The sequence below is a fragment of the Sciurus vulgaris genome (genome assembly GCF_902686455.1).
Source record: "Sciurus vulgaris genome assembly, chromosome: 13".
Classification (NCBI taxonomy): domain Eukaryota; kingdom Metazoa; phylum Chordata; class Mammalia; order Rodentia; family Sciuridae; genus Sciurus; species Sciurus vulgaris.
The window spans coordinates 44,903,683-44,929,099 of record NC_136474.1 but is presented as its reverse complement, the minus strand read 5'-3'; the positions used below and the strand labels follow the sequence as shown (position 1 = coordinate 44,929,099).

The following is a 25,417-nucleotide window of genomic DNA, read 5'->3' as shown; positions in this document are numbered from 1 at the left end:
ATTTACCTATTCACTCTTCATACATTTCTGTAACAACCACTACTGTGTGCCACTTACTCTGCGGGCCATAAAGAAAATAAAAGATAAAAAAGTGAAGACTCTTCCACCAAGAAACATCCAACCTAGCCCAGCATACTGGCAAATGCCTGTAATTCCAGCCTCTCAGAAGACTGAGGTAGAGCTATAAAAAGTTTTAGTCTAGCCTTAGCAACTTCGCAAGACCCTGTCCCAAAACAAAATAAAAATTAATGGAGATACAGTTCAGTGATAGAGTTCCCCTGGTTTCCATCCCCCATGCAGTACTGCCAAAAAGGAAGAAAGAAAAAACTTCCAACCTAGTTTATATTTTCTACTATGAGATCAGATTCTAATAGATATTTGCACAAGGTACTGAGGAAGCACATGGTATACCTAACCCAGATTTAGTGTACCTGATGTGGGGAAATGGATGAAGGAAATGGATGTTATCTCTTTAGGAGATAACATTTCAAACTGAATTAGGAAGTATAAGAAAGAGTTAACATAGCAACTCTTTTTCTGCATGGATTAGCAAAAAAGGAATATGTGGGGAAAGCTCAGAGTAAACAGCCTAATGTACAAGCTTCTCATGTACTTTACAAGTTTGGACATTATCCTGAAAGCTCTAAGAACTTAAAAAATTATGAACAGGTATGATCACCTTTTAAGAAGGATGTTATTTTTGGCAATGTGAAAAATGTGTTGAAAGGGAGCAAAACAGATAAGGATCTGTAGCAGTAATCTAGGGAGAGACTATAAGCTAAATTTAGATAATGCTAATAGAGATTCCAAGAAGTGGGTGGATTATAACTACTTAGGAGGTGTGGTAAGTGAGATGGGTGAAGGTGCAGGGGAGCAGCCATGTGTCTAGCTTGCACAGGTGAGTAATAGTACCGCTCACTTGGGAATGGAAGAGAAGGAAGAAGTTAGTCAGGAATGGGGGTGGACATGTTTACATGGGGCATCCAGGACATTACAGACTATTATAGATATGGGTCTAGACTTCAGCATAAAAGAACCAAATTATTCAGCCTTAGTCTAATTTTATAGATAGTACTTTAATAATTTAGCCAACATGGTTGATAAAGTGGACTTTCTGACTATATGAATTTCTAGATAATGAAACTCTGCTCTTATTTTTGTAGGCAATCTTCACTACTCCTACCACACTTAATTTCCATGCCCTCTTTACTCTTACTTTTAAATGTAACCTATGGATTAGTTCTGCAGTTACCTTTTTTTAAGGAAAAAAAAAAAAAAAGAACACATGGACTTAGAGGTTTTTGTTTTGTTTTTTTTTTTTAATGGAGAAAAATAGAGACTAGAGAGTTTCAGAGTTATGTTTTGCTTTAAAGTTTTTCATCCTTTCATTTTCATTTGTAATGCTTATTTGTGGATGTAGTTCGAAAATCTAAACTTCTCTGAGAAAAATTTAGCGTCTGATTTTTGTTCCAAAAATAATTATTTTTGTAATCCTATTATCTCCAGTACTTTCCTTAGTACAATATTTATTACACATATTTATCACATGAAAAAATTGTTCAAGCAGAGCAGCTTAGTTTTGCCTAAGAAGGGCAACAGTAGTTTCTATTTGGTGACATTTATAAACAGCATTATAGATATAATGCAAATGAATCTGGGGCTTTTTGTTTTTGTTTTTGTTTTATTGTTTGCAGTTCTGAGGATCAAGCTTCTCAAGGGCTTTATCACTGAGCTATGTCCCCAGGCTGCAGATAATTTCTTGATGATTCAGGTTTTTAACTGATTTATTACAAGTCTGTATTTTACACACCTACATACGCAATTCTCAATATGGAATGGGCAGTTCAATATTAACAGAAAGCATTACATCCTTTCTTGACCCTGTTTTACATAATTCTGCTCTTTATTCCTTCATCTTCCTGACCCTGCTAGGCAGACTTTATCCTTGTGTATCAAGGAAAAAAGTATACATTTATAGGAAATAGGGGTTGGAGTTGGAGTTCAGTAATACAATGCTTAGTATTTGTGAAGCCCTGGGTTCAATCCCAAGCAAGGGAAGGAAGGAGAAAGGGCCTCTTGTGATGAGCCAAAGTCTTTGAACCTATCCTAGAATTTCATAAACCTGGGGTTTAGCCCTGAATTCACCACTACCCACCTGTGTGACCCCATCATGTCATCTAACCTCCCATAACCTCCATTTGCTTCTTCAGAAAATTAAACATGGTTAGACTTAATCAGTGAATCTGAAATTAATTACTTCACTATATCTTATCTCTCAAGCACTGTACAATAAAGGGAAAGTTATGAATTTCTGAACTAACTGAAATCTAAGTTTAATAAACTACAATTAGTTGTACAAAAACAATAAAAGCCAAATGTAGTGGTACAGACCTGAAGTCCAGGCTACTCTGGTGACTGAGACAGGAAATCGCAAGATCATGGCCAGCCTGGGCAACAGAGATCCTGTCTCTCAAAACAAGAAAAAATAAAAAGAATACCACAATTGTTTGGATGACCAGGCTGAAAGAGAAAGAAAATTGAGGGAATAAGTAAGCAATGGACTGGGAATGAGCCAGAGCAAGGCCAGGGACAGTGCAAATAAAACTTAGAGCACTGAATCCCTCACAGTTAGTTAAGAGGGATAGTAAAGGATGGTGGCAGGATACAAAAGATCAGTATAAACAATTCATCCATCATCTTTTTTTTTTAGCCTTCTGGAGTTTTTGTGTTGAGATGGATGTTGTAGCTAAATCTATATTCATCAGGAAAGAGTGATAAATTTTTGCTATGGGAAAGAGAAACTAGAGACACATGTGCCACATATTTGCTTTCCCTGCAGTTAGGCACATTAAAGTGTATAAGCTTTTGGAAGCCAATTTCATTAGATTTAAAAGAAAAAAAAAAAGGAAATAAGAACAGAAGAAACTAATCCCAGCATCATTTAGCATAAGACAAATAGACTTACATACCTTAATGGTTCCTAGAGAGCCACTATATTATAGTAAAGTAATAGAAATGATTTCCTAACTGATTATTGGAAAAATCTTAAAATCAATATAGAAGTAGTATTGCTTTGAGATCTCATGCTTTTCTTGGGAATTAAATTTGAATGTGCACTTTGCCTTTGCATTTCTTTACTCAAACTTCATTGTTATGAACATATAATAGTAATGAGAAACTAAATATTATTAAATAGAGAAAGCTGTATAAAAATACGTTGCCTGGAGTCTGCAGATTCATTTATTCAATCAAATAGTAAGTATGCTACATGACAAGCATTGTGGTAGATCCAGGAGATACAGCTGTTTTCATAGAGCTTATATTCAACCAGTGGAAGTGAGCAATTTAATTTGTCAGTTAGTGATGACCACTGTGAAGAAAAAGACAAGTTAGGGTTTAGAAAAACCAAGGGGGCTACATTAGAAGGAAAACCTTTTTGATGATATAATTTAAACAAAGCCCACGTGGAAGGAGGGAAGACAGGAAATGTGAGATACATTACTAAAAGATTTTTATCAATACAGTTCAGATAGCATTTTGAAACTTAAATAATTTTATTTCACTTATTTTGAATAAATGAAATGTTTTAATTTGTACATTGACAAAATCAAGCTTTTTATTTGTGTTTCATAATTTATCTAACATTTGAAAAAGTAAATGTTAGTTAAAACCTGAACATGGACTCTTATTCTAAATTGTTTATCAGGTAAATGGAAGAATAGTAATATACTGCTTACCAATCAACTATAGCCTTAAAATTATTCTATAGATTTAGTATGACTAAAACTTTTCATCCTTTGCATATTTTTAAATTACCACCCTTACTACTAAAAATTACTAAGTCACTAAACTACTAAAAACAGACATAACATTTTGTATAAAATTGCTGAGATGCCAATTGAAAACCATATGAAATAGGGCTATTTTATTTTTAACATTTCTTTTTGTGTTCTCTCCTTATAGATTGAAACAAAATTAGCAGAATATCACAAACTGGCTCGAAAATTAAAACTTATTCCTAAAGGTGCTGAGAATTCCAAAGGTTATGACTTTGAAATTAAGTTTAATCCTGAAGCTGGTGCCAACTGCCTTTTCAAATACAGGGCTCAAGTTTATGTAAGTAAATTATAGGATTGATATCTGTAAGAATTTAAACTTGTGTATGTCCATAACCCAGGACTAAAGACAGAACTTTGTCTTCTTTCTTCTTGGTGGTAGAAATCTTTGTTATAGATAACTCTTCAAATTATAAAGTCTTTCCTTCCTTTCTACCTACTTTATTCAACTACCTGGTAAGAAATTCAGTTACGTACAAAACAATCACCAACACTATACAGACAAACATGACAATCTTTGCTCTCAAGTTGCTCCTAGTCCTCTCATGGGAGAAAGATATAAATAAATGGCAAATATGTGCTCTAATAGAAGTCTTTACAAGATATTATAACAAGATTAGTTCTTCCCAGATAGCAGTAAAGGCTCCACAGAGATGGTGACCCTGGAATGAAATCTTGAAAAATGAAATATTCACGGGGATGGTATGTGGAAAGAGGTCCAGGCACAGAGACACACATAAAGGCATCAAATATAATAAAGCATTAAGGAACAGCAGTAGTCAACAATGAGAAATCTATGCATAATTTTGAAATGTGACCAAGGGGATTTGGGGAAGATAATTTTTAAGTTGATCTATCACAACTTATTACTTATTCATAGATTTTAATATTTTAGTGGCCCCTCAAAATACCATCTTTCACAATACTTAGTTTTTTAGTAGAAGGATGTCAATTAAAGTCAAAGCCATGCATTTTTTCCCTTGAGAATTATTCAACAACATTATGTTCCAGACAAGCTACATGCTAGAGGTAAAATACCCAGATAAAACCCTTACTTTCAGGGCTGGGGCTGTAGCTCAGTGGCATAGTGGTGCCTAGCGTATGTGAGGCACTGGGTTTAATCCTTAGCACCACATAAAAAACACATAAAATAAAGGCATGCTGTCCATCTACAACTACAAAATTTAAAACAAAAAATTACTTTCCTAGAAATTATTTTATTAGTGGACTGAAATTAGTTAAGTTGGATTTAGCCAGATACAGTGATATATGCCTATAATTCCTTCTACTCAAAAGATTGAGGCAGAAAGATGACAAGTTCAAGACCAGCCTCAGCAATTTACTGAGCCCCTTTCTCAAAATAAAAAATTAAAATGTCTGGCAATATAGCTCAGTGGTAGAACACTCCCAGGGTCAAATCCCAGTACAGTACACCCAAAAAAAAAAAAAAAAAAAAAAAAAATAGCATATAGGCTTTTCTTTTGGAATTATGAAGTATTTAGAACTAGGGATGATGTAAATGTACTAAATGCCACCAAATTGCACACTTTAAAAAGTTTAATTTTAGGTTAAATTTATTTTAACCTATTTCAGTTTGACCATTTTAAAGTGAGAATTTCACCTCAGTAAAAGAAAAGCATAATGAGAAGCAACAAAGTAGTGTTGAAATTAAATCTGTAGAAGATAAACATGGGAAAAACAAGTAGAGAATTATAAAACTAAAAAGGATTAAGAGAAATCGATCTATCTAGAGAACATAGCATAAAAATACAACCTACATATAGATGGTTTCCAAAAATTACTGCAGTAAGGCAGGCATGGTAGAGCATACCTATAGTCCCACCCACTCGGGAGGCAGAGACAGGAGGATCACAAGTACAAGGCCAGCCTCAGCAATTTGATGAGGCCCTAAGTAACTTAGCAAGACACTGTCTCAAAATAAAAAATAAAAAGGATTTATGATGTAGCTCAGAGGTAAAGCACCCTTGAGTTCAATCCTCAGTACCAAAAAAAGAAAGAAAAATTACTGCAGTAAACCTAGTGTACCTATAAAATGTATAGAAGTGAATTTCCAGAATAGATAAGCATTTCTCGAACTTTGTAAGTATTAAAAACCAAAAGCAGGTTATATTCCACAGGTATAGAAATTTTAAAAATTAGTTTTATTTTCTTAGTAATGCTATATTAAATTTTAAATGTTACAACTTCCCAGGCACTGTGGCACACACCTATAATCCAGCTACTCAGGAGGCCAAGACAGGAGGATGGCAAGTTCTAGACCAACCTGGACAATTTACCAAGCCCCTGTCTCAAAAATTGTTTTTAAAGGGTTGGGGATGTAATTCAGTGCTGGAGTGCTTGCCTAGCATGCACAAGGCCCTGGATTCAGTCCCTATACCGCCAAAACAAAATTTATAGCTTTACTTTTTTTTCTCTGAACATGATTCCCATCACAGTTTATATATTCCACATAAGAGAAATTTTGTAATTACATATCACTCACATTCCTAAGTATTTTATAGGTATCCCTCAAGGAACTCCTGAATGAAAATGAAGAAGAAATGAATAAAGCTCTGAATAAAAAAATGGGTTTGGAGGAAACTTTAGAACAAGTAAGTAATGAAACTTAGAATCATTAAAAGCAAAAATAAGGTTTTTTAAAGCCTAAAATTAAATGTTATTTGTGGTTTCTGGTTGATAAAGAATTAATTTTTAATTAATTCTGAAAAATGAAAGTTGGGTATAAGATTGACAGAAATATTTTAAGTAACTTATTAAGTAATATAAACACCCTCATGGGCTGGGGTTGTGGCTCAGTGGTAGAGCGCTTGCCTAGCACGTGTAAGGCTCTGGGTTCGATCCTCAGCACCACATGAAAAGATAAATAAAAATAAAGGTACTGTGTCCATCTACAACTAAAAAAATTTTTTTATATATATATAAACACCCTCAGCTTCTCATATCACTATGATATAGTGTTATGAAACTAGGTTCCACCCCCTTTTGGGGGGGGTTGGAGTAGAGAATTGCCTCTTTACTTGAAATAATATTCTTTTTTAAACTAAAATGGATTTGAGGTGACTGTCTTTAAAGTATGTACGTATCATTCATAGTTGAGGCTAACCAGCTGTGATGGATTATGAGGTTTCTTTTTGCTAAGTATTTCTTTCTAAATCATGGAATTTCAGGAGAACTCAAATGCCTATAGACGTCCATTCCATCTTCAAAAAGTTCCTGCTTCTGAGATCTTTGAAACATAATACCACCTATATTCTTGAAAGAAACCTGATATTATACCCAGTAACCTTTAAAGTAAACATTGCTGTAGTTGATTGAGAAAAGTTAAGAAATTACTTTACAAATACACTCAGAATATTTTTATGACACCAAACAATTAAAGGAAGCCCCTAGTTGTTAATTCAACTCTTCAAGAACAAAAAATAATTTTTTTGAAAAAAGAACTATTGTTATGACTAGGATTTCTGGATTAAAGAAAAAAAAAATGAGGTCCTATCTTTCCTCTAAATAGAAACATGGGTTTTTTTGTTTTGTTTTGTTTTCTCATTTGGAAACAAAACCTATTGCAGTTCACAAATAGTTATTCTAATAACCCACAGAAAGATATTTTTTAATGGTAACAAATTCTATCAAGTTACTTTGTATTAGAAAGAAGTTTTCCACTCCTCAAAAAAAAGTTTGAAACATTATTAATTGAGGATTTATTAAATATTAGAATATGGAAAGAAGGTTTAAAATTAGTCGTATACAGAGGTTTGCTGATTATTTGAGACAAGGTCTTTTTTTGGCCTGCTTTAATCTGATTTTCTTTTTTGTTGGAATGGACATTAACCTGATTCTCACAAAAAGATATAAAATCCAAGAAGATTGAATCCTGAGGCACAATAGGAACCTTATGACTAAAGCAACTTTCAGATTTACTTGAAACTTTAAAGGCTATGGGCAAGAAATCTTGGGGAAAGAAATTATAAAATGCCTACTATAGGCTAGACTTCAAGTTAGTGTTCTAAAGATAAACATACCCTTCAAGGACTCCCATTTGGAGAAAAAGGCTGACATATGCAGAGTTATGCTAATCAGATTTGCATTTTTGCAAAACCCTTTGAGCTGTAGAAAAATGTGACTTAGAAAGGATGCAACTGAAAATGTTGAGAGATTAAACCAAACTACTCATAGTAGAAATAGAGGGAAGGGAACAAGTTTAAGAAGTATTAAGAATGTAAAGTCCAAGGATTTCATAGCCAAGCTTGGAGAAAAAGAAGTATCAATAATGACTTCCAGATTTCTGGTATGGGCACCTGAATTGTTTATAGTACTATTACCTAGAAAAGGAAAAGACAGCAAAGTTGAAGCAGTAGATTCAAAGCATGAGAGACCAGGGATGAAAATAGTTTTGATAGTCTTCAGCACACGCTTGATAGCTGAATCCTTGGGTGTTGGTAATATTTCTTAGAACGTACAAATAAAATAGCAGAAGATTGAATCCTGAGGAACAACAACATTTAAAGGATCAGGAAAGGAAAAAGAGATTCTGGAAGAAACAGATAAAGTGGACAAAATAGCTGGAGAGTTATTTTCAAGAAGAGAATATGTAGTAGAAGCCAAAGTATGAGAGACTTTAAGAGCGTAATCATTAACACCTGATACTAATGAGACTGAAGAATTAAACTTTTTCAGTTTGACAATCGTTTAGCCAAGATAAGGTGACATAGGATAAAATAGAAATTGGAAATAATAAAGATCATACAGAAATTAATAAATCAGAATAATAATGAAATGAACCAATATGAAAAGTATTTACAGATAATTGCCAAAACTATTCAAGTAAGAGCAGAAAAATGTAAAATGAGAAATGGACAGTTTATAGAGAGATGGTGGGATATGAACAGAAATCTTATTTTAGGACTGGGGTCATGACTCAGTGGTAGAACACTTGCCTGGCACCTGTGAAGCACTGGGTTCGATCCTCAGCACCACATAAAAATTAAAAAAAAAAAAAAATAGAGGTATTGTGTCCACCTACAACTAAAAAAAAATATTTTTTTAACAACATCTTATTTTAAGGAGTAAAGATGTAGCTTAGTGGTAGAGCACTTGCCTAGAAGGCACAAGGCCCTGGGTTGGATCCCCAGCACTGCAGAAAAATATTTAAAAGGACTCTGTAAAAATTGTATCTTTAAAAATTCTTTTATCAAATTGAATTACAGCATGAACAATACAAATTTCAAAATTGACTCAAAACAAAATAGGTAAGTGACCAGAAACAAAAGTACAGAAAGAATTAGCTCTACAAAAAGATTCCAGGGCTGGGGTTGTAGCTCAGTGGTAGTACGCTTGCCTAGCATGCATGAGGCACTGGGATCAAGGCTCAGCACTACAAACAAATTAAAAAGAGAGAGAAAGATTCCAATAATAGGTGATTTTACAAAAGCTCATTTGTTTTCAATTATTGAAGGTCTGATGATTTCATGACATATAAATTGTGAAAGAGCACAGAGAGACCTAATTCATTCTTACACCACAATAAAAACATGACGAAAAAAAGTCAAACCAGTTACACTTACAAATATAAATGTACAGGTAAACTTAAATATTTGTCACTGAAATTTATTTAGCAAATATTTTTTAAGTGCCTATGTGGCTGGTACTGTGATTAGTGTTGTAATACTATTACAGTACAACTCTTGCCTTTTCAATTGAAAAGACAGACATGAAAACAATTGTGTCACAACATTTTTGTAGTATAAAATTATTACCTTTTTTATTACCTTTAACTAAGATGAGCACAGGATTCTTTCTGAAAGAAGCAGTAGCTGAACTGAATTGTAAATAACAAGTAGGACTTGACTAGTGGATACACAGAAGTTTACATGCATACCCTAACTGAAGGCCCAGAAACCAAAGTGCACACACATTAACACATTACAAGAGTGTTAAGTAAGGTAAAGGAAAATCCTAGAGAAACAGTAACCTAATTATTTTTAACCTGTTCTTGCTTACTGGCAGAATTTTTATTCTATAGGCAATGCAGATCATTGAAGATTTTTACATAAGAATGCTAATCACCTATGCATTTCAGGAACCTTGCAGTGTTGGCATTTTGAAAAATAGATGAGGCGCATGAGCCAGAAACATACATTTAGGAGACTTAACTATATCCTGTGCCGTAAGTAGTAAGGACCATACCAGGGTTACTGCAATGAGGATGGAAAAAAGAGATTGGAAGGCAGAGATGACAGAGTTCAGTAGTGAAGTGAACATTTGGATGCGAAGGCTAGAAAAGTGAAATAAAAATGTCTAGGTATCTTGTATCTGGCAAATGGGCACGTAGTGATGTTCTTTACCTTGATGAAGGATGTAAGAGAGGGGTACAGCACAGAGTTTCAGTCTGGGATGTGCTGAGCTTCAGGTCTCTGGGACATCAAAGTATAAAATCAGAAGTATGTATGCATGTATTTATGTATGTATGTATATTTTAGCAGGCAGGTTATTAAAGTCAGAAGATCTCCCATATGTGCCTGTGAGAGAGCACTCTTCCAAGTGAGCAGGTGAGACTACAGCCAGGATCAGAATCCTGGAAGAACATCTATGTCCAAATTATATGTAGAGAAAGAAACTTAGAGGAAGGAGAAGAGGGATCTTCTAAGACTTAAAGATGAAATCAGGAGATTCTGTGGTCATAGAAACCAAGGAGGAGATTTTTAGAAGGAAGCTATTAGTAACTACAATTATTACTAAGATGACAAAATTAAATCTGAAGGGTATCCATTGGCTTTGGAATTAAGATGTTACTGAAGAGCTGGGGGTGTACCTAAGTGATAGAACACATGCTTAGCATTCCTGAGGCCCCGAATTGATCCTTAGCAACTAAGGAAGTGGCAGGGGGAGGGTGCCAGCACCAGTGACATTAGCAAAAATGACTTCATGAAACCAAGAGCCAGAAACCATATTACTGTGGGTTGAGGTGTAGATGGTGAGAGATACAATAGTGTGAATAAACTTACCTTTGTGGACATCTCCAAAGTAGACTACTACCAATATTTGAATCTGAGGAAAGAATTTAGAACAGTAGTGAGAAAGAACTGTGTAGAAAAGGTTTTTGGTTTTTGTGGTTTGGTTTGGTTTGGTTTGGTTTGGCCAGGGAAGGGAGCTGTTTTAATGATGTGAGAAGGTTTTAATGATGTGAGAGGGAGTTGAAGGGAATGACGATAAACTTTAAAAGAATGCACATTTTAAAAGTATTCAAAGAAGAAAAAGAAAGAAAGAAAAGTTGGGTGTGACAGTACACACCTGTTATCTCAGCGACTCCGTGAGCAGAGGCAGGAAGATCGCAAGTTAGGGCAGCCTCAGCAGCTTAGCAAAGCCATAAGCAGTTTAGCAAGACCCAGTCTCAAAATTAAAGATAAAAAGGGCTGGGGATGTAGCTGAATGGTAAACACTCCCAGGTTCCATCCCCAGTACCTGAAAATTTTAAAAAAGAAGGAAACTCTCATACAATTATGTTGGTTGGTAGCAGAAAGTAATGGAATTCCAGCATGGTGGTTTCTGTTAGTGAATGAAGAAGAGAAACTCATCTAATTGAAATAATAGTGATATCTTGGATTATCAACAACTTGAGGACTCTTTATTAAATAAATAAATGAGGAAAATATTAAAAGTAATGCCAAATGTAATAGTGTTCTTTTGAAATTACAAGATTATCATTGGTTATTTTTTCTTTATTTTTTCCCCTTTTGCCTCAATGAATATATGTATTTTTATAATCAGAAAAAAAAATGTTTAATTGACACACCTTTGGTAAAGTTGACATGGAAAGTAGAAGCTGGTAAACTGGTTTTGACCAACTGTGAGGAGCTAATACAATTTCTGGTTACTTAGATGTCCTTTAGTCTTATGGCAGATAAATTTAACGAAACCACTTTTTAACTTATTGTCACTTCAGGAATAACATATACCTTTAGAAAACATTGGAGTTTGAGCATCTAGTTTTGAGTTCTGACCCTATGCTGTTTGAACAAATAGCATTCCTTCATATCCACTCTTCTCATGTGTAAAACAAGAAAACAACATTCCACAGATGGGATTTTCTTTTTAATAAGTGTAATTATTTCACTACCCTATCTTTTGCCAAATAAACTTTTTTTTTAATTTTAATTTCATTCATGTATGAGTAGAATCATTTCTAAAAAAAAAAAAAAAACCATCAGCTCTTTAGACATTTTTCTTTTTTCTGTTTCCTGTGGGAAATATTTTCTTCTTGGTCTATCTGAAAAAAACTTTTAATCACAGCCATCAACTGGTATCAGCACTTGTCAACAGGAAATGAACTTTAGAAACAGTTCTTCAGTTTTGGTTTCAACTTATTTCCAAGGTCAAACTTTAACAAGGTGAAATATGATTACCTTATTACTCTTTGGAAGAATGTATGTCTATAACCAAGTAGCAAATATTATACAATAAAATTAATATAAAAAATTTTCTTTTAATATCCCAGAAAGTGAGTACACAAATAGGAAACTAGATAACTAAAGTATATAAAATCTAAAAAAAATCCAGAGAGGAAAAATAATTTATATTTATGAATAAATTAGTATAACAATATTAATAATATGTAATAATGTGATGTATATAATATGTATATAATATATGTGAGAGTTTGTAAAGCACTCCCACAACTACCACTGGAAATATATATTAGTACCTTGGATTTTTTGTTTTTATTTTGGTTTTGGTTTGTTTTTTTTGGTGGTGGTTTTTATATTTTGCTTTTTGTCTTTTGGTTTTGGTTTGTTTTTTTTTTAATTAATTTTTATTGTAAACAAATGGGATTCATCTTGTTTCTCTGTACATGAAGTAGAAGCATATCATTTGTGTAATCATACATTTACCTAGGATAATAGTTTTTGATTCATTCTGTTATTTTTTTCCTCCCCCCCACCCCTCCCCCCCCTCTTATCCCTCTATACAGTCCCTCCTTCCTCCATTCCTGCCCCCTTCCCACCCCCTATATGTGTCATCATCCACTTATCAGTGAGATCATTCATCCTTTGGTTTTTTTGAGATCGGCTTATCTCACTTAGCATGATATTCTCCAGCTGCATCCATTTGCCTGCAAATGCCATAATTTTATCATTCTTTATGACTGAGTAATATTCCATGAGGGAGATATATATATCATAGTTTCTTTATCCATTCATCAATTGAGGGGCATCTAGGTTGGTTCCACAGTCTGGCTATTGTGAATTGAGCAGCTATGAACATTTTTGTGGCTGTATCTCTGTAATATGCTGATTTTAAGTCCTTTGGGTATAGACCAATGAGTGGGATAGCTGGGTCAAATGGTGATTTCATTCCAAGTTTTCTATGGAATCTCCACACTGCTTTCCAGAGTGGCTGCACTAATTTGCATCCCCACCAGCAATGTATGAGTGTACCTTTTTCCCCACATCCTCTCCAACACCTATTGTTGCTTGCATTCTTGATAATCACCACTCTAATTGGGGTGAGATGGAATCTTAGGGTAGTTTGATTTGCATTTTTTTTGTTTGTTTGTTTGTTTTGGTTTTTGTTTTGTTTTGTTTGTTTGTTTGAGTTGCTGGGGATCAAACTCAGGGCCTCATGCGTGCTAGGCAAGCACTCTACCACTGAGCTGTATCACCAGACCTAATAATCTTATTTTTAAAGTTTCTTTGAAATCAATTCCTCCTTGGAGAATAATAAAATGTTTGGACAAACAATACATTGGAGTCCAAAGGGACTAGAAGAAATAACATTGGTTCAGTTAGTTGACTGAAAATATAATAGTTAACCAGACAAAGGACTCATGCTTGCAATCTCACCTCCTTGGAAGCCCGAGGTAGGAAGATCGCAAGTTTGAGGCCGGCCTGGCCAACGTGTCTCAAAAAATGAAAAAGGGGCAGGGTTGTTGCTCAGTAGTAGAGTTTTTCCCTGTCTCATGTAATGCCCTGGGCTCAATCCCCAGTACTGCCTAAAAAAATGATAATAAAAAGTGAATACAAAATTTTATAATGTTAACATTTCTTTGATGTATAGTTATGATTTCTCAACCAAATTTTTGTTCCCAAAGTTGAATACAATGATAACAGAAAACAAGAGAAGTGTAAGAACTCTGAAAGAGGAAGTTCAAAAACTGGATGATCTTTACCAACAAAAAGTTAAGGTAAGAAATTTGCCAGTTCATTCAGGTTAGCCAAAGCTATGCCAGGATTGACTAAGCACATATTCTAACATTAAAACTGAAATCTTTAAGTGATATTGTTTATCTTGGGTTTGATTGTCTTCTCTTAAAGTTTGTTGTGAATCATTTATTCTGTCCTATAAAGGACTTTTTTCTGGACTCAATTATTTCCGCATGGAACACATTTACTGTTTCATTATCTGGTATTTTATACTTGCATAGGTGATTCAGTATTCTTACAAGACCAAAACATATTTTAAACATATGTTTTCTACCTTTTTATAGAGATTTAGTGTTATGTACTCCTGAAGCTTGAACCCCAATAAGGTCTTTTTGTACGTATAATTGCCCATCAAGAGTCATTGCATAGAGGACTGGGCTTGTGGCTCAGAAGTAGAGCACTTACCTAGTATGTATGAGGCACTGAGTTCGATTCTTAGCACCACATATAAATAAATAAAAATAAAGGTCCATCAACAACTAAAAAATATTAAAAAAAAAAAAAAAGTCATGCATCAAGGCATGGTGGTGCATGTCTATAATCCCAGCTTCTTTAGAAGATGAGGCTGGAGGATGGCAAGTTTGAAGCCAGCCTCAGCAACTTAACCAGACCCTGTTTCAAAACAAAAATAAAAAGGGTTGAGGATGAAAAATTTCCATGAAATCTAGAGGGCAAATAAAATAATAATAAGATTGATTCTTCATTTCTTTATACCTCACCCCCTGACCAGCATTTTACTTAGAGAAATATTCAAATGACAATGACTCTGTTCATTACCTATTAGACAATTTAAGTGAAATTTTTAACTATACCATTACTAATGACAGCAAAGTATCAGAAATTGAAAACTTTTTCCTTAGTCTGTATATATAGGACCCATGCATTTTTTTAAGGTAGTACCAAAAATTTTAGAAAATATGCCACAAAATATCTATATGAGATATTTAATAATAATTTTTGTTTTATCACATGTTCTCCATGATAATGCTTGAGTTTATTCTCTGAAGCACTTAAAATGAAAGACTTTAGGATACATACTTCATCTTCAAAAACCTAGAAGTTATATTTGGACTTTTTTGTCTGTACATAGTTAATACCATTGTGAAATAATGACTTAAAATATTTAGACTTGTAGAAAATTAGGAGGTCAGCAGCAGCTCAGGAGGCTGAGGCAGGAGGATCAAGAGTTCAAAGCCAACATCAGCAAAAGCGAGGTGCTTAGCAACTCAGTAAGTTGCTGTCTCTAAATAAAATACAAAATAGGGCTGAGGATGTGGTTGAGTGCCCCTGAGTTCAATCCCCAGTACCAAAAAAAAAAAAAAAAATTAGGAAGTCAGACTTGAAAATTCTGCTAAATAAATACTATACAGCTCTCTTGAAAGGATCACGTTTGTGTTTATATTGTAGAATTCCCAACAAGAATGTAAATCAATAAGCATCCTGAGAATTCAAGTGCTTTACTTAATTTTTTAAAATCTACTTTGAGTATATGGAATATGAATATCAAAAACATGTAACCATGAATTTATCCTAATAGGAAGCTGAGGAAGAGGATGAAAAATGTGCTAATTCACTTGAGTCCTTGGAGAAGCACAAGCATCTGTTGGAGAGCGCTGTTAACAAGGACCTCAGTGAAGCTATGAATGAATTAGATGCTGTTCAGCAGGAGTAAGTTCATCCCACCAAGACTTACGTGTTTTTAGTTATTTAAAATTTCTATAACTAGATCTAATTTTTTCCTTAATATCTATTATAAAGTTATTTGTGGTGGAGAGAGTGGCGAATAGAACTTAAGCAGAACAACTTAAAACGTTAGACACATTCTCCTACTGTTATAGTTATTGCCCACAAGAAATGATTCATTTTAAATTTAATCAATAAGTGGATTTTAATCCCTGAAAACAAGATAGAATTTTAAATAGCCCCACTAAACTTATTAAATTTCCTAGAAATTATGTGTATTCTATAGTAAAATGTGATTATATTATAAATTATAGAGTCAGTGTGCTATAATACAACATATACTTTGCTAATTATCATCACACTGTGTAAAATAATGCAGTAAAAATTATAGGTCCTATAGGAAAATTGGTATTGGGGCACAACACTCAAAAACTACATCAGCGACACATATGAGCAAATAATGACAGCCTAATAAAAATTTTAGCATAACTGTACACATGTTAAATGCTTAAGAAATATACACATGCTAAAATAAACATGGAACCCTTCACCTTAAAAAAAGACATGCAACAATAAAAATACCTTAAAAAGGACATGCAATTTGCTTTGGGAAATGGGCTTTCAGGGGGTTGCAACTTGTGAGTTGCTATGAGGAAATGGAAGATTTATCTGAAATGAGATGAAAATTTGTAACACCAGCTGTGGATGCATGTCACGATCACATATGCAGTGAACTGAGATAGCTGGTACACATTGGAGGTATGTGCTTATGTGTGTTTTGTGTATACCTTCATGTCTGGATAAAGCTGGGTGCAGTTCTCTGCATTCATAAAGTATTTCTCAAGGAGAAAATTGGCATAAGCCAGCACAATTTGCATTATACTCAGATTGCTGCATTATTCTCATATCACTATCAGATTTTTAAAATTTTAAACTTACATAGGAAGAATTTTAGCCAAACTATGTTTTAACTATAAAAACATTGCATTCTTTCTTTGAAGAATATTCTGCCTTTCTATGATTATATAATGCGACCTTTATAAAAATCAGTGTACTGAATAAATAATCCATAATATTCTGTGTACATTTGTATGAATATATACATTTTTCACATCTTACCTGGCCCTCAAATAACTAAAAAACATCTGAGGTTGCAAGGACAACACTTGAGAAAATCACACCTCTTCATTTCTTCATTTCTTTATTTGTAGTCTAGGGATAGAATACTCAGCAGAGGCTTATTTGATCTCTTTAGTTTGTTTTGAACTTGAATGCCTAAAGGTAAGATTTCTACTCCCTCCTTAAATTTTCTGTCTTACCTTTAAAAGCATTTGAGTTATAATCCCTTTGGAGACTTAGGTAAGATCTCTTGGGGCTGGGGCTGAAGCTCAGTGATAGAGCGCTTGCCTAACATGCACAATTCCCTGCATTCCATCCCCAAAGCCACAAAATAATAATAATAATAATAACCTCTTACTCCACAGCTTTCTATGTTAAAGCATGCAGTTTTGGTGCTTTTTGGTCTTGTTGGCTTACAAAGCATCTTTGAAAATACTATTATTTAATTATTGATAACTAGAACTATATGAATTACATGTATAGTAAGCATCACAGACTAATCACAGCTTAGTTTTATTGTATATGAAAATAGGAAGTGAGCCAAGTAGACCTTATATATTAATTTATTTTCTAGACAACTTGAAAAAATTTTTTTTCTGCAGGTACCAACTAGTTGTGCAGACCACAACTGAAGAAAGACGAAAAGTGGGAAATAACTTGCAGCGTCTTTTAGAAATGATTGCTACACATGTAGGTTCTATGGAGGTAAGTGTGAAATTCTTTAAAATTTTGATATATTTATACTGTTTCTATAGGAATTTTATTTCTATGGAAATATCTTACTAAAAATCTGTTTTGTTCACATAAATGACATACAATAATATTTTTCATCAACAGTCTATAATGGTATTGTACCAGGCCATGTTCTACTCAATGAAAACACATTAGAGCATTTAGGATTTAACTAAGATTATAATAATAATTATAATAAGTGTTTTTCCTTTCTGTAATTTCATGTAAACACAGAATAAAGTATTTCTGAAGTATGAGGTTTATTTGCCTTATCTCCACCTTTCACATAGCTTAAAATTTACCAGTAAGAGGCTGTGGCTCGGGCTGGGGATATAGCTCAGTTTAGTGTTTGCCTCACAAGCATGAGGTCCTGGGTTCAATCCCCAGTACCGCCAAAAAAAAAAAAAAGAGAGAGACTGTGGTTCAGCAGTGGTGCACGTGCCCTACATGCATGAGGCACTAGGTTTAATCCTCAGCACCACATAAAAATAAATAAGTTAATAAAGGTATTGTCCATCTACAACTAAAAATATTTTTTAAAAAAAGTTCACCAATAAAACTATTCATCCAACCTAGTAGGCCAAGCTCTAAAAGCTAAGATACATTCCTAAACCATAGAATTCCTGGGTAATTTTTTTAGGTGATAATGTATTTCCACTTGAAAATGGCTTAAAATACTTACCCTATCACCTGAATAGGCTTCCATTTGTTGAAAATATGAGCATATGCTGCCCTGCTTCTCATCACCTCTCCTGAAAGACCTTGAAACTGCTCCTTTGTTGCTTCCCAGTGCTCTTCGTTGCTTAGTGGTAAAAACTAAGAAAAGTATCCTGGATACTCCAACAGAAAACCTGCCTTCCACCTCCTTGTACCTAATTTAGCCACTTAATGACTATATAACCTGAATGGATCCTTTTTAACTAGTATTATTCATCTAAACCATACCAGAAAATAATTTGATTCCTTTTTACATTCTCCCAAGCATAGTACATAACAGCTTATTCTAGATATGTAAAAGTTCATTCATGCAGTAAAGTTGAGAAGTCTGTTTGTATCATTTTACTTCTTTTAGTCGTCAGTTTTTTCACCTGTAAAATGAGGGGATGGTACTGAACATTTGCCAACATCCTTAGAAACTCTAGTTTTCTATGATTTGTAACCATTAGTCCTCAGTGTTAAATCCAATAGTAACTTAACACTATGGAATTATATGAAGTATAACCACACTAATAAAGTTTTAATTAGCTAACATAAAGTTAGATTTGAAAAAATCTAACCATATATTACTACTGTTTTTTAGTTCATTTCTGTATGCTCATTATTGTTCAATAAGATCAGACCAAATTGAACAAATATTTACTGAGCACTTACATTGAACCATGCAAAATCCATGATTAGCCAATATAAAATGTTTAGTAGCTTAAACTAGTAAAGTATGGAAGAAGCATAAAGTGAAGAAATTTTATAAAAAATAATGAAGTTGAATTAAGGAAAACAGAAATTTACATTTAATGGCAATTTTAGAAGGTATATGTTTCTTGTGGAATAAAGAGTTTATTTGAACAGTTCCTCTTGGAGTTCCATACAGGTATTATATATAGTTCAAGGTGCCTGCAACCTGCTTTTGTAAATAAAGTTTTATTACATACAGCCCACCACATTTGCCTCAGTACTATCTATAGCTGCTTTTTCACTACAGTGAAGAGGCTGAGCATTGTGATGAAAATCATCTGGCCTACCAAGCCTAAAGTATTTATTATTTGACTACAGAAAAAAAATTGTTTACTTCTGTTCTGAACTCCTATTTCCCTGAGGGACACAAAACCTTTTTTTTTTTTTTTTTCCTTGTCTGTTTAGGTTAGGCATTCCAAGAATTATAAAGCTATAATAACTAACACATTGTAGAATTGATGCAGACAGAACAATCTCTGCGATTGAAAGTCCAGAAATAGATGCACAAATGTAGAGATGAAACTTGTGTGAGAGAGGCAGTATTGTGAACAGCAAGGGGAATGAATTGTTCAATTAATGAAGTCAAATACTTGTCTTAAACTCTAGACAGAAGTCAGTTCCCAATGGATTAAGAAGTCAGTGTGAGGCTGAGGGTATAGCTCAGTGGTAGAGCACGTACACAAAGCCCTAGGTTCAGTTCCCTGCACACATACCAAAGAAAGGAACTTAATGTGAGACCAAACATTTTAGCTTTTAGAATTATTATAAGAAATTATTTTTACCCCTGAGGGGTCAGAAAGGCATTCTCAAATCATACACAAGAAGTGCAAACCGCAAACCAGTTGTGGCAACACATTCCTATAATCCCAAGTACTCTGGAGGCTGAGGAAGGAGGATTAAAAGTTCAAAGCCAGCCTGAACAATTTAGCAAAACCCTGTCTTAAATAAAAAGGTCTGGAGATTGTAGCTCAGTAGTAAAGCCTTCCTGGGTTCAATCCTCAGTACTCGAGGAGCGGGGGGCGATTACAAACCACAAAAGAAATTATTTATAAATTTAGCTTTATTAAAATTAAGATCTTCATATCAAAAGATATGGAAAGAGAGAGACTGGCCACAAACTAGTAGAAGATCTTTAAAAACACAACTGAGAAAGAATTAATATCCAGAAATATGATGGCCTTGGGGGAAAAAAATAGGCAAAAGACCTGAATGAAAATTTTACAAAACAAATGAAGCAATAAAATATATGTGAAAATATATACCATATTCCACATTCAAGAAGTTGGCCAAAGATTGTTTAATAATTCTAAATGTAGAGATAGGGAAGTTCTCATTTACTGCAGGTGTTTGTATAAATTTATGTGACAATTTTAGAAAACAACATGGCAATTCCTAATATAACTACGCACCCTAGGTATTTGCCCTGCAGGCTAGTGCACTGTGTTGGGCTGAATAGTGCCGCCCAGAATCTCGTCTGACCAGAATCTCAGAATGTAACCTTATTGGGAAGTACATGTAGTTGATTGAGATCATACTGGATTAGGGTAGGCCCTAAATCCACTGACTGGTATCCTTGTGAAATAAAGGTAGAGATTAGAGTGATGCAGATGCAAGCTAAGAAGCACCAGGAACTTCCTGGAACCACAAGAAACAGAAGAAGCAACAAAGGGTTCTTCCCTATGTCCTTCAAAGAGTACCACCCTACTTACATCTTGATCTGACTTGTAGCCTGCAGAATTATGTGACATTAAATTTCTATTGTTTTAAGCCACCTAGTTTGTGGTGATATTTTTTTTTAATGGTATCATTCAGAATAGCAAAAACCAAATAATGCAGTATGTTAGTTTCTTATGTTTGCTGTAACTAATTATCATCAACTTAATGGATTAAAATAGCACATATTCATTACCTTAGAGTTAGGATGATTAGAAGTCTAATGTGGGTCCAAAGGGCTGTAGCCCTTCAGGGACTTTAGGGTAGAATACACTTCTTTCCCTTTCCCAGCTTCTAGAGAACCCTATAGTCCTTGGCTTGTAGCTCCTTCCTCCGTCTTTGAAGCCAGCAGCAGGGTAGATCTCTCCTCTGCCCTCTGCTTCTTCAGTTTTCCTCTCTCTCTGACTTTGATACGGCTAATTCCCTCTTATAAAGACCTTTGTGGTTACATTGGGCCTACCCAGATAATGCAGGATAATCTCCTTTTCTCAAGATTCTTAACTTTAAAAAATAAAATAAAAATTCTGTAATCACATCTGTAAAGTGTCCTTACCATATAAAATAGCATAGTCACAGGTTCCTAGAATTAGGGCATGGTCAGCTCTGGGGAGGTCATTTTTCAGCCTGCCATATCGGGAAACAAACAAAAATCCACTAATAGTAAAGCAGATAAGAAAATGTTGATACAATCAAATGCTGTACAGCACTGTATGAATAATCTGTAGCTAATAAATCTGTGCATTAACATGAGTGAATCTTAAAATACTGGGTGAAAAAGATGTCATAGAATATTATATTTAATATTATTCAATAAGCATGAAGATTGAAACCAGCTCCCACTAAACCTGTACATTCATGGATTGTGTAATGATGGAAACACATTCTGAGAAATATTAGGTAATTTCATTGTTTTCTGAACATTGTATAGGGTCCCTACACAAACTAAGATGTCATTAGGTAATATGTAATCTTATGGAACTACAATTATGTGTACAATCCATCACTGGCTAAAACATCATTATGTGGCACTTGACAGTATATTAGAGATACATACATATCTATGTGGTAAAAATATAAAGAAAATCAAGACATTCAGGCAAGTGGTATCTTTGGGGAAGAAAAGAGGGGGATCTCATTAAGAAAAGACACAGAAAGGGCCAACATGGTAGATACAAAAATATTCTTTTATTTCTATTCTTAACAAATATTCTGCTCTTATTTATAAATTTCACACTTTGAACAAATTAATGTTTCTACATTAACAATTTCTAATTGTTTCCACTAGAAACATCTTGAAGAGCAGATTGCTAAAGTTGATAAAGAATATGAAGAATGCATGTCTGAAGATCTCTTGGAAAATATTAGAGAGATTGCCGACAAATATAGGAAGAATGCCACTCTTCTGAAGGCTTCTGGTGAATGAAAATATAGTGTTGATTATCTTTTATAAATATAGTTCATTAACTGAAAATATGTAAAACCTGAAATTATGATAATTTGTTGATTATTTTTAGATGAGATAGCCCAATATTATATGTACCTATAGTTAATAAAACTACATTAGTACAGTGTTTTTTCTCACATTTCTTTGCCTAACTTCAGATGGTGAAAGATAGGTAGTATGGTCTAAATTAGAAATTAGCAAAGTACCATGTGGGTCAAATCAGACACACCCATTCATTTACCTGTAGTCTCACTACTTTTGCACTATAATGGCAGAGTTGAGTATATGCAACAGAGACCACATGACCTGCAAAGCCAGAAATGTTGACTCTCAAGTCCTTTATAGAAAAAGGTTGCTGATCACTTGTATAAAATATACAAAGGTTAGTATTGTTTAATTTTGAAACTTTTTAAAAATTTATGTATTTTAATTTTGAGAAAGAATCTCACTAAGTTGCTGAAACCAGCCTCAAACTCGTGAGCCTCCCTAGTCTCTGGGATTACCAGCATGCGTCACCACACCCAGCTAAAACTTCTTAATGATGCTGAACACACAATAGTCCAGCCTATTCCTGGTTTACAGCTCTATGGCTTTCTAAGAAGTTAAAGTTCATCGTGACTTTATGCCATCTTTACTCTAAAGCAGAATATGCAATGTGAGAACCAAAGGAAATAACAAAATAATCAATACCCTCATTTTAGAGAATTCATTTCTAGAGAAGCTCTGATTCATCCCAGGTCACACTGGTAGTAGTGGTAAATGCAACATTGGAACTTGATACTGGTGCACAATCTAAAAATTTAGCCACAGGAGCCATGAAAAGTGAATATTCAGGATGATACAGAAGTTGTGTAAGAATGGGAAGTTTTTTTAAAATAGGTCTTGATTGTTAGGAAACTACTTAAATTGAACAGGCATCTTCCTCCAGTTTTACTTTGTATTCTTTCAATATTATTCTACATCTAATGCAAGTCAGAAGGAAGAACATGATAAAAAGAAAGATATAAGAACTTGGGATGAAATTACAATAAAGCCTTAGAAAGGGAAAGACATTCAGCCTAAGAGTGCAATGAACAAAGAGAAGTCATAGTTGGAGGATAACGAAAAAATATGACAAGATTAATGGTTACCAGGTACTCAACAATCTTGACTTACAGGATCCAGTGGAACTTCCCTCAGAAGAAATGGTTTGTCTGCATTGTGTAGTACGGTACCAGCTCACATAGTTATCGTTCACTAGAATGGCTTATGTGACAAAAGAGACAAGAGCCTTGCCACTCAAACTGAGTGTGGGTGCAGCAACAGCAGCAGCATCACCTGTGGTCTTGTTAAAGTGCAGATGTTTGACCCCATTTGAAACCATCTAAATCAGAATGTGCATTTTTATAGTGTATTATCAATAAATAATGAGAACATGTAAAATTTTCATAAATTATGACATAGACTGCTAAAATACTCATTACAATCAAGCTGACGAACATCTATTACCAGCAGAGTTTCCTTAATGGCGTTTCACAATTTTCTCTCTTCTCTGTGACCCCACCTCCCGTGTCCGTGCCCCACTCCACCCAATCCTCAAGAAAGTACTGATCTTTCTGTTACTAGGGATCAAACTATACATAGATAAACTATAGAGTTTCCTGGAATTTTGCACAAATAGCTATTGAAGAATGTACTTCTTTCTTTTGAGAAGGGCACCTCACTATGTTGGCCAGGCTGGTCTCAAATTCCTGGACTCAAGTGATCATCCTGCCTCAGCCTTCTGAGTAGCATGCCTACACGCGTGTGTCACTATGCCCAGTCCTTACACACTTGTGCATGTCTTCTTTCACACCAAATATTTTGAGATGTATGCATATTTTGTGTATCAGTTGTTTGTTCCCTTTCAATCCATTGAACGAATACACTCGGGTGCCATGCCTGTTGAAGGTCACTGGGTTGTGTTATGGTTAGGATATAGTTTGTCTCCCAGGAGGAATTAAGAGAATGGAAACTTAGTCCAACTGTGATGCTTCGAGGCAGGCCCTTTGGGAAGTAATTAGGTTTAGATTAATTAATTAACATCATTAGGATAGAGCCCCCATAATTGAATCCTGGTGGTTTTCAAAGAAGAAAGACCAGCAGATATACATTTACATGCTCCCTGTCATTTGCCATGTAGTACTATAAGCTGCCTTGGGACTCTGCGGGAGAGGGGGGGAGGGGTACACGGCAGTCATCCAATAAGGCCCCTAGACTTCGTGCCTCTAGAACCATGTGCCAAGATAAACCTGCCTCAGGTATGGCATTATAGTAGGAAAAGCAGACTAACACAGATTACTTAAATTTGTTGGCTATTACAAATAAAGCCATTATGAACATTCATATACAAGCATTCCAATGGACATAACGCTTTCATTTCTCTTCAGTAAAAGATTCACTAGAGAGCTCCAGTAGCAAATCTTTGGGGCTTTGGGGTAAACTCGTGCTATCTGTGCAGAAGGGTACACGCTTTAAGAAACAGCTGTTGGCATGTTACACAGCTGTGGTAAAAACAGAACACATGAGCATGGGACAGTAAGTACCTGTGTACACTTCCCACTGTGACCCTTGTCAAAGTTAGACCCAAGAAGAGTTCATCAAAATATGGAAATGGTACCTCCAGGATCAATCTGAACAAGACCAGGGGGTACAAACAAGCTGCCCAAGGCATTTCAGGCCTTCATTCCCCTGCAACAGTTGCACCAAAACTTTTTCCCTAATTTTCACTTATAGACATCACAGGGTTCCATGCAACTAGCTGAAAAAGGAGGGAAAAGATCCCAAGCTTGACTTACAGATGAGTCAGCCAGTTCTATGTGGATTTCAAGGAAAAGCAGCAGGTACATTGCAGCCGAATTGAGAGGTGACCCTGGAAGCCTGTTCCAGGAAGGATTTTTAGTTTTTTTGTTTTACTTTTTTTTAATTTTTTTTTTATTCTTAGTAAATACATTATCAATTTCATTTGGGAACAGGAAAAATGTGAACACTTCAGAGTAATCTTAGTAAAGTAATATGTGGTATTGAAAATTTTTTCATTATCTTTTTTGACTGATAAATTTTTATTTTTTTCATACATGTATATAGGGTAATAATGTCTGTCTCATTCTACCATCTTGCCATCCCCACTGCCCCACCCCTCCCCTCACTCCCCTCTGGATAATCCAAGGTACCTTTATTCTTCCCTACCCACCCACCACTAT

At 34.6% G+C, this 25,417-nt stretch overlaps 1 protein-coding gene across 1 annotated transcript in view; it reads left to right on the top strand.

Annotated features, from left to right (window-relative positions):
• NDC80 (NDC80 kinetochore complex component) overlaps positions 1-22,323 on the top strand; it is a 49,921-nt gene extending 27,598 nt beyond the window's left edge. Inside the window, exons 12-17 of the mRNA XM_079108343.1 lie at positions 3,964-4,116; positions 6,359-6,448; positions 13,942-14,034; positions 15,591-15,721; positions 17,458-17,560; positions 22,038-22,323. Coding sequence (XP_078964469.1) covers positions 3,964-4,116; positions 6,359-6,448; positions 13,942-14,034; positions 15,591-15,721; positions 17,458-17,560; positions 22,038-22,175 — 708 coding nt within the window. The 3' untranslated portion in view covers positions 22,176-22,323. The remainder of the gene's footprint in view (positions 1-3,963; positions 4,117-6,358; positions 6,449-13,941; positions 14,035-15,590; positions 15,722-17,457; positions 17,561-22,037) is intronic.
• Positions 22,324-25,417: the final 3,094 nt, after the last annotated feature.